Source organism: Pithys albifrons, chromosome 1 (genome assembly GCF_047495875.1).
Source record: "Pithys albifrons albifrons isolate INPA30051 chromosome 1, PitAlb_v1, whole genome shotgun sequence".
NCBI classification, from domain to species: Eukaryota; Metazoa; Chordata; class Aves; order Passeriformes; family Thamnophilidae; genus Pithys; species Pithys albifrons.
In genome coordinates this window covers 24,202,480-24,217,407 of record NC_092458.1, presented here as the reverse complement: position 1 = coordinate 24,217,407, position 14,928 = coordinate 24,202,480, and the positions used below count along the sequence as shown (strand labels likewise).

The 14,928-nt window shown below is 41.8% G+C and overlaps 1 protein-coding gene across 7 annotated transcripts in view; it reads right to left on the bottom strand.

Annotated features, from left to right (window-relative positions):
• The window catches only part of CRACDL (CRACD like), a 67,825-nt gene that overhangs the window by 7,635 nt on the left and 45,262 nt on the right, over positions 1-14,928 (bottom strand). For all 7 annotated transcript variants that reach the window (XM_071582081.1, XM_071582039.1, XM_071582028.1 and 4 more), the window contains 3 exons: positions 14,326-14,394; positions 10,915-11,142; positions 7,016-8,585 (listed from right to left, as the gene is read on the bottom strand). In XM_071582081.1, the coding sequence (XP_071438182.1) occupies positions 7,016-8,585; positions 10,915-11,142; positions 14,326-14,394 (1,867 nt within the window). The remainder of the gene's footprint in view (positions 1-7,015; positions 8,586-10,914; positions 11,143-14,325; positions 14,395-14,928) is intronic.

Here is a 14,928-nt window from a genome sequence, read left to right as displayed (position 1 = left end):
ACTTTTCTGATTAATGATATTCTCTAGATCACTCTTGTTTTTGTAGGAATTGTCCCAGTTTGATTCAAATTTTCTGCAGATATGCTGCTCAAAACTGGCACTTGAGATGGAATGGTGTTACCATCATCTGAAGTGAAAGGACTTGGCCACTTCACTTGAAATGGTTCATCAGTCAGTGCCCCTTAGCTTCCACAGTTCTTCAAGATAACTACTAGCAGCTCAGGGACTGCCGACCCATCTTCTCTAAGTATCCCAGGACAAACTTCATGAGGATCTTCATAAGTAAACCCACACAGCTAAATTGATGTGATGTCTGCATGCATCTGCCATCACATTCCCTTCTTTGCTTGCAGGCCATGCCCTTAAACCCACCTGCACCTGTTAAGTTGGTAAGCAATTTGGGCAGGACCAGGAAAACCAGGAGCTAAGTTTCATCAGTTTCCAAAGCACTACTGCAGTACACAGAGCAGGTGCCACTACTGAAGGCGATGTCTAGTGTCCCTCAGAGCTGAGGAACAGCTCTCTGGCAGTACAGCTGCAGACACACCACGACACCCATCCTATTTGACCACTTTTTTACCTTCCTTCACCATTTGTAATGTCTTGGTCCTCAAAAACTCCAACATCTTTACCCTAAAGGCCCTTTTCAATCCACCCACCAACTTTCCAATGATACTGGAAGCCTGGTTTCTGCCTTGATGCTCCTAGTGATGTACATCCTAGTCTCTGTGACTTCAGATCCCCCTTTGTGTTTTGTCCCATTTTCCCTGTCATACCACAGGAGCTTTCTGTAAACATCAATATTCTTCCTCCTCTGCTTACCCCACACAATCAATACTGACAAAATGACTGCTATACCCAGGCTCTACTTACTGTGCTATGTGTAATGGTCTTAATGCTACCTGTGCTTCCATTTCTCTGTCATCCTTGTGAATTTAGGATTCATCTTGCTGTTATTTCTATGTGCGTTGTCTGGCACAACAGGGTTCCCAGTCCTGGAGGCTGATATTATAACAATGTTTTTTATAAGGCAGATACTCTAATGAAGGTATCAAGCACCCTTAATATTCAGACAAATCTCTCTGATGAGATGCCAGACATCCTAGTTATGCCAATTAGAAAGCAGCCAAATTAGGGGCAAGTATCATCCCATAAGAGATGGTATCAGAATGCCCCTGAAATAATAGAGAACAAAAGCTCTTTATCATAATCTTAAGGATTTTATATGTATATGTACGGGCCTGACTTAGGACAGCAGGGTAGTATCACCTGCAGAGGATCAAGAGCTGATCTGCTCCTGGGAAGGGCTTTCTTGTCTCTTTGAGCAATTATGTTCTGCCCTTGTTCCTGTGAGAGTCTTTGCTGCAGAAAGCCAGTCAGGCAGGCAAGTCAGAGGAAATGCCTTATCTTCAGCAAAAAACCATCAGATGCAACCCACGCAGGATTTGCTACCTCATCCGTCAGCCAGAATTACTGTAAGTGGTAGAAGAGGCATATTCACTATTTATTATCTTTCCCATTGCCCAGAGGTCCTTTACACATCCTTTCACCTCCAACTAGATGAGGTCTCTTCGCAGTATATAAGCACCATTGTTCCAGCCAGAAGGATGAAAGGTGGTGAAGTAATTCAGGAGAAAGTATGGTGACGTGAGTTGGCAGTTTAAGGACCTGAGACTGTCCTATGAAGCTCTTGGCATCCTAAGGGACACCAAGATGCAAAAAGCTTTCTAAAGAAATGACTGTTCTCAAGAAAAGTGATGCCTGCACACCTTCCTTGGTTCATAGCTGTCTGATCACCTTGAACAAGCTCTTTTAGTCTCATCCAGTCATAGGATAGCCCATGTGCTTCTATGGTTCACCACGTGGCAAAGCACAGTGTTTAGGGAACTTGGTAGCCAGCGTAGAACAAAAAGTACTCAGAAGGAGGATTTTAATTCCTGCTTCTGCTGCATGTCACATGTACAGCAACTAGTACAGAAGCTTCCGGCTGATCAGTGCCACTCTTAGGGAGATAACATAGTACAAAATGCAAGCAGCGGCATCCTCAGCCGGAAGCTGTGCAAGTTCAACAGACCACAACCCCTGCAAACATGCCGTGTTTCACTTCTCCTCCAGCAAAGCAGGGCCCAGCCTCTTGCTTCTGCATTATGCTTGGGAGATCTGAATAAAACTCAAATCTGAATCATATTCTTCAGTTCTTATTACAACAAGTTATTTTAAACAATGTGCTATTCAACTTGTTACTTAATAACTTCATAAGCTAATAAAGGGTATTGCTGGCAGCAATTTGTCTCTCATTCATTCACAGTTTTAACCTCGTGATTGCATCTTTCCCTGGTTTCCTTGGAGTTGGCTTGGCCTCAGGCTTTTTTTGAAAGAGAAGAGCCCCTTCTTTCTCTTGGGATAAATCACCAACAACGGAAAGATACCAGGTCAGAACTTGTCAAGCCACTCTGTGCATAATGTCACCATGTATTAAAACCAGCAATTAGCGTAGACTGCTGAGGTCTTTTGCTGCCACTGGAAACCACACCCAGAGGCCACATAAGCCTTCCCTTCATGTCCTTCCCACAGCCACCAAACACATATGAACAGTCACAAGACCAGCTGCTCTGTTTGTGTTCTGCACCATTTCCACAGCTTCCAGACCAACCACGAAGGATAGACTCTGAAGCCAAGTGAACCACAGCCACCCGCTCAATGCCCTCCTGCAGATCAAAATCCCCCAAGCTCTCCTCCACTGACAGCAGCAGGGCTGGCTGCCTCAGTGGTCCCCTAAAGGGGGAAATTCCTCTACTGCAACCCATTTAATGCAGGCATCTGTTTCCCTCAGTATCTTACTGAAACAGCATTCCCTTTTTTCTCCTAAGAATAAAGCTCTGATCTTACAGACAAAATTTCCTCTGCCCAAATATTGTGGAAATTAATGTGTACACTTCTCATTGATAGTTGGATATTATCAGGTAATGTGTGTCAGACTGGTTGTGTGAACAATAAGATGAAGATAAAACATTAATCTTTATGTAAAAAACAAGATCTATGATTGACTTATTGTGCATCAGTTTATACACACACACAGAGAACATGAAAGAGAAATACATACCTATTTCTGTCTATTGACAGATAGATGTACTCTGTGTATTCAAATGTATCTCAGTGTGTGTGCTACTTATATGGATAACCCCACCAAAGACATATTTAAACATTACTCTGAGATTTAGGAATTGACTTTGTCTTTTTTAGAGATGGCCTCAGATATGTACCCATTTTCTTTAGATCTAAAAGCCTCTGTACACACAAAATATAGCAGAGGCTCTGTATGACATTTAAATTGCATACCTGGAAAAGAACATCTTATACCTGCAAGGACTACAGAGTGGTTATTGTTGCTGTACATCAGTGGAGGCGAAAGGTTAGTGGCAGAATATTACAACCTTTTGAAAGTCAAACCACTAACAGCAAGCAAAGCTAGACTGTGGATTCCCTGAGTGTTTTAAAAGCAAACATACTCAAAACTAATCCAAACAACTTTACACAGGGAGATAACACCCTCTGTATGCAAGTATCATTGTTTTATAACAGTGCTTATGCACCCTTATTTAATTCCACAGTTGTATCTTTGCTCGGTTATAAAACACCAGTTATTTTAAGAAGGGCTTTACAAATGCATGTGGCATTTAGTATATCCTGGCCTACATATTTCCCTTTGTTTATTAAAGCAGTACATGCATTCATGTCAGTATACACACCCAATTCCTTAATTTCAGACAATGTATTCTAAAAGATTTTGCTAAGTATTTCTGTCATTTCTTCCTTCTCTAAGCTGCTCCATGAAGTATTTGACTTTTGATTGGTTCTATACCACAGATGCCAGAAGAGTCTTTTTTACATAAGAAACTTCTGTTTGCATCAAAGTGTATTTCACTGCTAGAAAACAGCCATGTTGCAAAATAGCCTGACACAACTGAGAAAGCAAATTCCTTGGGGAAAAAAAGAAAAAAGAAAATAAAAAGGCAGCTCTCTTTTTAGCTGTAGCCAGGACAGCATTAAAGCAATTGCCCAGGGAGGTGGTTGATTCATCGTCCTTGGAAGTTTTTAAGTTGAGACTGGATGGGGCACTTAGTGCCATGGTCTAGTAAGCACCACGGTTGGATCAAAGGTTGGACTTGATGATCTCTGAGGTCTTTTCCAACCTGGTTAATTCTATGATTCTAATGTCTTTTGGATGTAGAGAGGAACATTTTTCTTGTAATTTCAGAGCCTGTATTTGCCAGACAATGCACACCAATTTCATTCACTGTTAAATCCATTGTCCTTCCCTGAGCTCCTTTTCTCTGTTCAGAGCATGTCTCTCCACTACAGCTTCTTAGTGGCTGATTTTTATATATCCTAACATGCACATTCACATAGGTATTGCTTATGGCTTTGCTCTTGTAATAACCTGTTAGCATATGGTAATTGTTTCTGCCCTTTGCAGGATTTATAGCAAAGTCTGTCAACTACAAACAACGCAGTTTAACCTTTTAAATCTTGCAAGGACTTGTGCCTTTGGCTCCAGAAACTTGAAAATTACTCCTCCTGGGGTGACTAATCACAGAATATTCACACATCCATTAAAAAGCCACCTTGCAGCCCAAGAGAGCCATGCACTCCCCCACTAGTTCCCCAGAAAACTGTGGAAAGGGAGTGCTGCTTTCGCCTGCTGGGGTGGTAAACCAGCATCCCATCAGCCCTCCTGTTGTCTTTGCTACCAGGAGTGCTGAAAAGCTAAAATTTGAACTGAATGCAGCAAACTGCTCCTGCTGGCCCCATGACATAGCAAACTGACTTTTTCAAGACTAGTGTAAATGAGAAGGGAACTGCACACCCTTACATTACCATTTCACTGCTTGTCTTGTTCAGCACAGGTATTTCCTAACACAAAGTGGGAAGAAACTCCTTGACAGCATAAAGTGTCTCCTGATGGTGACCACAGCTCTTTCAAAGGGCTGATGAACTCAAGGAAAGGGCTAGGAAAGGGCTGAGTGGGTAGAATGTAGTGCTGTGTCAGATGTCTACAGAAAAGTTCTGCCATGGGGTAGGAAGGACCTCAGGTCAGTTTGGAGCAGACTGTTTTGTATTTACAATTAAACTCTGAGTCCTAGCATGCCCTCATATCAGAACCTATTACCAAGCAACTCAAAGCTGGAGATACCTGGAACACTGTAGACCAGGGAGACCAGGGCATGACTCTTGCCTGCAGATCCTATTTTGCAGAGGGCAGTCCAGAGCCTGTGGGCAGGAGTCTCCTTCACCTTAGGACTGAGGAACCACAGGAGAAGCCTGGAGCAGAAACGTGCTCCCCAGATTCATTTCTTCCACTTCTCCCTTCTCCCAGCACTCATTGTCTCCTGCCCCACTCCACCTGCAGCCACCCTGGGACTCAGCAAGAGGGATGCGATAAAGGACTTTGTGCAGGAGCCCTGGTGCTCCCACTGCTTTCCTCAATCCTCTGCCAGACCAACATTACTGTGCTAGGTCTCCTCCTCACTTGTTCCCAGTATGACCCTCCCCAAAATCTCAATCCATCCAGAGATTTGGGCATCACTGTAAATAATCAACTAGTCAGGGGAGCAAAGAGGGGGAAATGATTTTTAAAGGGAGCACTAGGATTGTATGCACATATATTACATACATATATATGTATGTCCTGCCTTGCCTGCAGGATGTAGGAGGCTCTGGCTAAATGGCTGTAGGGACCTCATGAAGTTGTGGATACCAATGAATCCCCTCTTTTATGACTGCTGGGAGAGCAGGAGCCTGTAAACATGGCCGGAGTCCTGCCGAAACATTTGCGATGCTGAGGCAGATGACAGCTGGAATCAGATGTCACTCAGGGCATCAGCAGTTTGCCCTTGTAGCCAGGAAGAGACTTTTGTCACCCTACAGGACAAGTGACATCCTGTGCCCAAGGTGTTCTACTGCTTGCTGTTTCCCCACTCCACAGCTCAGAGACTGACCTCAATCAGAGAAGAGCAACCAGAGCAGGGAAGCTCTGCAATGGCACAGAGAAACCTTGTCATTTGCTTGGCCAGCATCTTCTCACATTCTTAATATCAAACCTATGATCAGACACATCCAGGGCGGGGATCTTGTGCCACACGTCGGAAGACCTAAAGTTTTCTTTTTTCCCCTCTTGGCTGCTCTCTGAAGTGAAGAGCAGAGGTCTCCTGCTAGAATTGCTTGAGCATGCTTCACCAAACTTGTTTACTGTCATTGCAAAGACCTCAGACAGTGGTGCCACTTCCAGGCTTTTCTGTTCTCTGCTGTAGCCCACAATATATTAGTCTCCAGAGGGTTGATTTTCTTTTTAAACTCTAACCCAATTATATAATATAGACAACAGGGTGAAATTTGACAATCTGCAGTAGACACAAATTTATGGTCTCTCCTGGCTTTAGACTCAAGGAAGCTGCAGGGTTGTTGATTTTTGTTTTAAACAAGGAATGACTAATGCTAAAGGTGGATAAAAGAATAAGCAAAGCTCACAGGAGGCAAAAACAAATGGCATATTGACTATGTCAGGTAAAGATGGCCTCATTGCATTTTTGCCTCAATGCTATGGGGAAAAAGAAGGTCTAGAGGTTTGAGTCACTCATCCCACACAGGGCACTACACTTGATATGTGCTCCTGGCTTTTGAATTGCCATGCAGCAGCTTTAAATGGGACAGTTAGTGGTTGTTTCCTAGTACTAGCTAATGCACTTTATTTTTTGTGTCACTTTGAACATCCTTTAAACAATGCCCTGAAATGCAAAAATCAAAGGCAGGGATATCTTATTCTGTCCTCTGTTTTTTCCCTGCTTTCTGGTAATCTTTTCAGCATGGGAGAATCAGGGAGTAACATTGCTGAAGGCAGAGCCATCAGCTGGAGCTCCTCAGTGTCATCACAAACACTGGGCTGTCTCAAGCTCTCTCACAGATAAGGTAACTCTTTGCAAGTGAAGGTAACTTTAGAAAGTTTTGGGAGGCTTACCAGGCACTTTGCAAGGACTTGACACTTTCTCCAAGTCTCTGTCTTCATTTCTGGATTCAGGAGAATGTATAGCTTTGTCCTGCTTCTCCTTGTTTGCAAGATTGTTTGGGATGGTTATATTTTGCAATGCTGGCTTTTTAGGCAGTGGAGGTTTGCTGCTAAGCTGTTCAGAGGACTTTGCTTTGGGTTTGATCTTTTCATTTAAAGAATCATCAATATTCATATTGGCTATTTTTTTGATCCCTGCCTTATCACCTTTTAGAAAGGAAGTCAATCCCTCATTTTCTAAATTAAATTCTGCACTGTATCTTTTAATCCCTTTTGATTCTGGTGATGAGTTGTCTGTATATTTCAAGGACAGTGAGGTGGATCTAAGTTTCACTTGAAAAGGACTTTCATCATTACAGCTTGGCTGATTCTGAGATACCACTGAAGAATTGCTTGGCATCAGCACTTCATCAACAGATGAAGAAACATAACCAGCCAAAATTCCTGTAGGTTCTGCACTCTCAGAGTCAGACTCTGGCAGTGGAGTCTGCTTTTTGTTGCTACTTTTTTCCTCATTCACATCTGAGCCTTTCTGGAAGTCTTCTTCCCACTTCTCATTTATTGAGGAGACCTTTTCTTTAGACTGGAAGAATCTGGTATTTAATGGGCTTTCCAATTCTGACTTTTCTGGGAAGTGTAGGCTTCTGGTTCTTGGTCTCTCCCGTGCAGAGGAAACAGAAAACTTTCTAAAGGCACTGAGTTCATTGACTACTTTTTCAGCTTTCTTCCCCAATAGTTCTTCTTTGTGGATCAGTAACTGACTGTTCTCCTTACCAGAAGCAGCTGCCTCTTGTGCAGTCTTTATTTTCCCTAGAGAGCAGGAAGTAGATGATCCCATCCACACAGAGGAACCAGGATGTGAAACATGGAATGAGTCTGTGGGCTGGGAGGAACCCTTGCTGGACTCTGACAATAGGGTAAACTCTTTCTTTGCCTTTTCATTACAGGGCATTTCCACAGGTATCTGATCATCCTTCTGTATATATTCCTCTGACTGTCCCAAGCAAACAACACTATTCTTACTAATTGAAATATTTTCTTCAGATGGTATTTTATTTAGTGGAAACACAGTAGGAAGTTCCTTATTTTCTTGATTTAAAATATTGATTGACATATCACTCACATCCCCAGACAATAGAACCAGTGTTTCTGAGGAATCTTCTTGCTTTTGTACTTCTCTGTCAGGGCTGGAGTACGAAGAAGTTGCAGAGTCTTTGTCTTCTATCAGCAATGAGGACTCGGACTCCTCACATGTTGTTTCCAGTGCTGGTTGGCAGTCCTCTGGCTTATTATCTGGAAGCAGCTCTTCCTGTACAACAGCAGACTCAGAGGCAGGCTGAGTCATCACTGGCCTTAAAGCACGGGGGAGGTCCTCAGGCATTCTGGGCTTTGGCCAGGAAGGCACATCCTGCGTTGCAGCTGTGCTGCATGGCAGTTCTGGATTGCTGGGTTTGAACACAGCATCATCCTCTTCTTCTTCTGGGGTACAGCTCAAATCAGTCAGGGACTCAGACTGGGTCCTCTGCAAGAAAGAAAATCAGAAAGCCCCATCACCATGTAGTTTCCCTTTTTCTCTTATTCATCATTACATTTACAGCTAAGATCTCAGGGAGGAAGGCAATACTTGCCTCCAGCGCTGAGCTCGCAGTTTTCTTAACCTACTAACTGGATGCTGTTTTACTTAAGCAGATCCTGGAATAATGCATTCAACCAATATAAAAGCAATGAGTGACACTTCCTGCTGCACAACTAGTGCTTTCATGCCTTTGTAGATGAGAAGTTCATCAAAACAATGGCCACTGGACTGTCCTTGGCAATTGACTCCCCAGAGCATACTGCCTATGTTGTGCTACTCTTAGGCAAAAAGCAGCACTTGAAAGAGAAAAATCTGTCCCTTTGTATTTTGCTACTCCATATTAGCATTAAAAATAAAACAACCCATTCTTCCTAAAGCCTGACTCTGAAGAGGGAAGGGTACACAGAAGGAAGAGCAAAAGCCTAACAAATCCATCCAGTTATGACACTCCAAGCCAGCTGAGTATCTGCCCCATATGGCAGTCTTGTGTCTAATCCCACTGCCATATGGCATTACAACCTTGCCTCCTTTGGGTAGAAGTCTGCTTTTTCTTTCAAGAGTTAAACTATTTGATAAGAGTTTATAAATTCATATGTAGTTATCTGTGAGGTCTTGTGATTAAACTTCAGGTGAGGACTGGCTAAATATACAGAATTATTCAGAAACACAGCATTAAGCTGCTGAATATGCCTTTTCATATGGTGCCCGGATTAGCCCACTGATTCACTGTGGTAGGTTCGGTAAATATATACTTTGGATGTAGGCCCTAATTCCAAGAACAGAAAACCTGCACTTTGGAGATATTTTTGGGTTCTTCCAGCTTCTTGTTTTGTAAATGCAATTGCAAAAACAGAGTGGCAATGCCACCTGCATTTACAATCCATATACACAGGAACAGAAAAGCAGAAGACATCAGTAAGCTAAAAGCAAGGTGCTCAGGCAGAGTCAGGCAAGAAAATATTAAGAATTATATTATCAAAACATGTGAACAGTCTCTGTGGAAAACCAGGAGGCCTCAGTCATGTGACAGTTTATAGGTAGTCTGGACAAAGCAATTGTATTTGAGTAACCAACTTAGAGTGGAAGAGGAGATTTGATCAGTGAATTATTGCTTTACATGCTTTTCTAAATAACTGGCCTTATCACTGCTGAGCTGAAAGGTCACTCACAGATTTTGGAAAACACAGAGCATCAGCTAAGTAATATTTTGAGACAGAGGAAATAATATTTCTGGTAATAAGCAAGCTAAATTAAAGGTTTCACTGTATTTAAAACATGGGGAAACCCACAAAAAATAAAGCACAAATACTGTAGTAAGAGCTGCAAACTTCAGTGCTAAAAGAGAAGAAAGAAAGAAGGAAAGAAGGAAAGAAGGAAGGAAGGGAAGAAGAGAAGGAAGGAAGGAAGGAAGGAAGGAAGGAAGGAAGGAAGGAAGGAAGGAAGGAAGGAAGGAAGGAAGGAAGGAAGGAAGGAAGGAAGGAAGGAAGGAAGGAAGGAAGGAAGGAAGGAAGGAAGGAAGGAAGGAAATGAAAAACTAAGCTATGGCCCTCCTAAGATATGACAAAGAATCAGATAAATGGTGTTTAATAACATGGTTTATAAAACAATGTTTTTTAATACTATACAGTTTTAAATATTTCTTTAATAGTATACACTTTTCTTTCTGTTGTGTGTTTTTTGTGTTTTGCTGGGGTTTTTTTCTGTGAAGTCTTATTTTAATTCTCTACAGTGCATGTAAAGGATTTACAAGTTTTTGGGCTGGGAGATATCCGAATGTAGAATAACCCTTATGTACAGAATTTGGCTCCAATTAATAGGTCAAAACTTACTCTTTCTGTATTTTCTGAAAACATTAGCCCAATTTTATTTGTGAAGTTAAAACAGCTCCTCCATTGAGCCTGAAAGACAGGATTTTACAAGATCTTTCAGGCTAGGAAAAGTACACAAGTGGATCATAACTTCTTTTTAAAAAGTAAGAAATTAGGCAGGCCAGCTTTTGCATCACAAACAGGATACTATATTGTATTGCACAGTAAATTTAAGAAGAAAATGTTATACAAACTGCTGAATAAAGAGTTAACAGGTAAACTCATAATATTTAATCTGTTCCTAATGTCTACTCCAGATATGCTGCCGTATTAGGTAACAGCTATTAAATTCCAGTGAAATATCCATACTACAATCTGACTTTGTCATATCTGAGTTTGAAATACAAAGTTTAGTAAGAACTTTCTGGGTTTGTGTCAAAGGTGACACTGCTTATTTTCACAAGTACCTGAGAAAATCTTATTTTAGTGGATCTCTGGTTCCGGGGTTTTATTAAAAGCTTATGTTTAGCAGCAGAATTATCCAAGAAAGCAGAAAGCTCAGGTGGAGTGTCAAAATTGGCTGTAGGTGAGATGGGACTGTCAGATGCCTGGGGAGATCCAGTTTTGGCACTTCCATGCCTAGGGAACAGCTGACCATCTGTAGAGTGAGATCTAGATGAAGGACCCAATGTAACCTGAAAAAAAATAAAATCCCCAAATAAAGAATCAAGCAAAGAAACAGAGACATGAAAATAACAATTCTACAAAAGCGTGTTTATTGGTATTTTAACTTTGCCTCTTTTTCGTTTTGACTACTCTTTAAAATGCATTGCACCTAATTTTGCAGGTGATGTACTGTTAGAAATTCTGCATTTTTAGCTGCTTGAATATCATGATATACTGTCCAGGGGGAAGAAGCAAGTCACATTTAGTTGGAAGATCTAAAGCACACAAATACATGGCCAGCATGTTTTAGAAGACAGATTCATGAAGAGTACTCTGTTACAGAACCTAAAAGGCCATTTTCCTTTCTGAGTCTGTCCTCCAGCATCTGTGTCTGGGCTCCTACCCACAGCTGAGCTGTGCTGAGCATCTTTAGCTTCCTATATGTCATCAGGTCCCTTCCAACTCTACACCACCTTCCTAAAGACAAAAGAGTCAAACATTAGTGGCATTGACACTTAAGTCACCTTATGTTTTTACCTCATGTATATCTATATCTATATCTATCTGCAAAATAACTAGTCAGTTCACCCAAAATATGAAATTTCATTTGAAGACTATTCTGGGGAAGGAAATTATGGATAATTCCTTTTTGAGGCCAATAACCTGTCCAGAAACAGCTCCAGAGTGCTGAAAGGGGTATAGTACTTTCATGGAGCTGGAATCCAGCTTGCCTGTGAGCTCAATCAAAAACTACCCTAGTCCCAGGGACGATGCAAAAAGGAGACTGGAAAATTTATGAAAAATTACTCTAAAAAGGGTTCCTCCTTTCTCTCGGATTCAGTTTTGCAAACTGGCAAAATGATAGTTCCAAACTATCTGTCACAGCATTAACATGACCTCTGACAACTGTGACAGCACTTTCTTATAGGCTTAAAATTCCGATTAATGTCTTTAGAGGAGCTGTCCTGCTTTGTCATGCTTTCTTCTGTGGGCATTCTCTTCTTTCTTCTTCTTTCTTCTTTCTCTGGAAGTGGTATTTTACTAATGGGGTTGGATTGGAGAAGGGGAGAGCAGGTCAGTGTTCATTTTGTTTTGAGAGGGGAAAAGTGTTTTCTGCAAGTAGAATTCTGCATTACGCACTGCAGCCAAAAGATACTCTGTAGCGTAGTGTGGGCCCGCTACAGCTTCCTCAATGGCCAGGGGAAAACTCTCATTGATTTTAGCAGAAGCTGGATCCACAGCTTCTCATCATACTTGCTATTTAAGAAAAAAAAAGTAGCTCAGCCATGCTGAATAATGGATGCTCTCATTAATTTTCATTCTACAATATCTGCAGTCTAGTACTCAAACATGACTAATGTACAACAAACGATACGTGGCTGCATTATACATTAGTACCTAACAGTGAATACATTGACATTTCAGCTCCATGATAAAAGACACAGCACATGTTCTCTTTCAAGGCACGTCACTATTTGCCTGCCTTTCTCCTGGCTCCTGCTTTTCCTCGAGAACGTTGCATGTCTTCTCATTGGCAGTGCTCAGCGTTGACCATTACGCCGGAAAATCCAAAATCTGGGCTCTTCCTTAAATTTCAGCAGCCTGAGTGAATGCCAGCTCTGAGCTGGCTGCAGAAGTTGCTGTCCCACAAAGTCTGGCTCTGGCAAAGCCTGCAGGAGGCTGGAGAAGGGAACAGCTGGCAGAGCCCTTTCTCCCAGTCTCACGTGCACATGGCTCAGTACTTCAGCTGGTCATGCTGGGTGGCGCAATGTGGGGGGTCACGGGGAAACCCCAGCCCCAAAGATTGGGCAGGACAGTCAGAATTCCATTCTCCTTTCTTCAGTTCAGGAAAGCTCCCAAGGCACAGCAAGGTGTAACTGCTGTCCAAAACCTCAGTGGTGCATTGTGCAAAATTCCTCAGCTCTGCAAACTGGTCTCCTCTGACTTCTAGAAGCAGCACTAATCCCTCTAAAATGCCACTCCAGTGGTTTGGGAGGAAAGGCTTCAGACGGAGCTACATTCTGGCTGCACTCTGAAACTGGACTGGGATGCAGAGAGCTCTCAGCTAAATGAAGGGGCATGTGGAAAAAGCTAAGCAACTGTGTAGTCACCACCACATCTCAGGAGTCAGCGAGGGAGTCAGAAAGTGATGTTAATGGAACAGGGAGACATAAATCCTCCTTCAGCAAACATGGATCTGGACTGGACACAACCACAGTGAGCCCAAACCAGTTTTCAAGAAATACCTTCCTCTTGTATTCTTTGTCTTGTATTTCTTTAAAAATTACTAGAATTTCACTGCACATAAGCAGTTTTTTTAAACAGCTTCAGGTGGAGTCTAAGAAGTATGGCCAGAAATGTTTGCCGAGCCCTGCTGCAGCTGGCCTTGAAATGAATTTTGCATAATTACCAAGAAATGGTCAGTTCAGGCCTAGCTTCTCTATTTCCTTTCTGTAATTCCCCTTCACCCCTCCTCCTATTTCTAGAAACTGCTCTTCCCTCTACCACCTGTGTTGTTTCCACACGACTCAGCTGTGGACAGCTAAAATGAACTCTTCAGAGCTTTTCAAAACAGCCCTTTAATCAGCCAGAATGGCTGGCTGCTGATTGAAGGGAGTCATCTATGTGCCTGTACCCAAGCCCTGAAAACATCACTTCAGCAAAATTCACACCCGAATCCGGTTGAAGGCTGAGCCTCAAACTCCCAAGCAGCAATGTCAGATGCTATCATCAGGGAAACACTTCCTGTATCAGTGCAATGTAACTTTGTACTTAAAACATGGTCTGGGAAGGTATCAGATGATCTAGAGTTTGTTCATATTTCTCTAATAAGCTTTCTCCCTTAACCTATGCAGGTAACTCAAGCAGCCTTTCCTCCAATTCCCTCTATCTAAAAAAAAGGGATAATGTTTCGGTGTCTGGTACTCAGAGATTAAATCATATCTGTAAAGTTTGCTAATATGAGCTATTCTGGAGACCTAGTTATTATCAACAGATTACTTGGCATCAGTATTACGTGGATAGATAATCACAGCTTTTATGTTAGACGGACAAGCATCAAAAAGCACAGTAAGCAGACAGGCAAGCAGTTGCAGACATACAAAGTTGTATCTTTCAGCAGGCAGGCAACAAAACAATATTTATGTCCTACATTTCTTTTTAAAACTACTATGGATAATTGCTTGTCCCTTAATACATTTAGCAGAAGTTACCTGTTCTTCTTCTTCACTGCCTGTTCCAGCTAAACTCAAAGAGCTAAGGTGCTTGTGAGAGGCAAAGAACTGTGGGATGGAATGAGGAAGAGATTCAGTAAAAGATGACAAACAAGGTGGATATAATCTCAGAAACAAATCTACACAAAGTGCACAAATATACTGACAATGTAAGTTGTTTTTCTCTATAGTTTTAAGGATTAGCAAGGACATTGCAAACATAAAGTGTAAGACATGCAGATAAAGAATGAAATAATGTCTAACAAAACTAACATTTAAAAAAACTCCAGTTTCAATTATTTTGTTTCCTTTTCCAATGACAATCTAGAAAAACATTAGAAAGCTTTCTTATCAACACACTCAAGGAAGAATACAGATTTTTCAGCCTTTTCTTTATGCCTGGCAGCTCTCTGTAGTGTCTATAAAAAACACAGCATTCACATGCACACACACAAACATCCTCTCCTAGTTCTGCATTTTCTGGTGTGATATTTATATATTAACAGGAACAGAGATTCTAAGTAGCTGTTTACACAGAAAGAGAGCATTTTCCCATTTTGAGTATGGTGTTTCTGAATTGTTCAGCAATAAAATAGTGATACA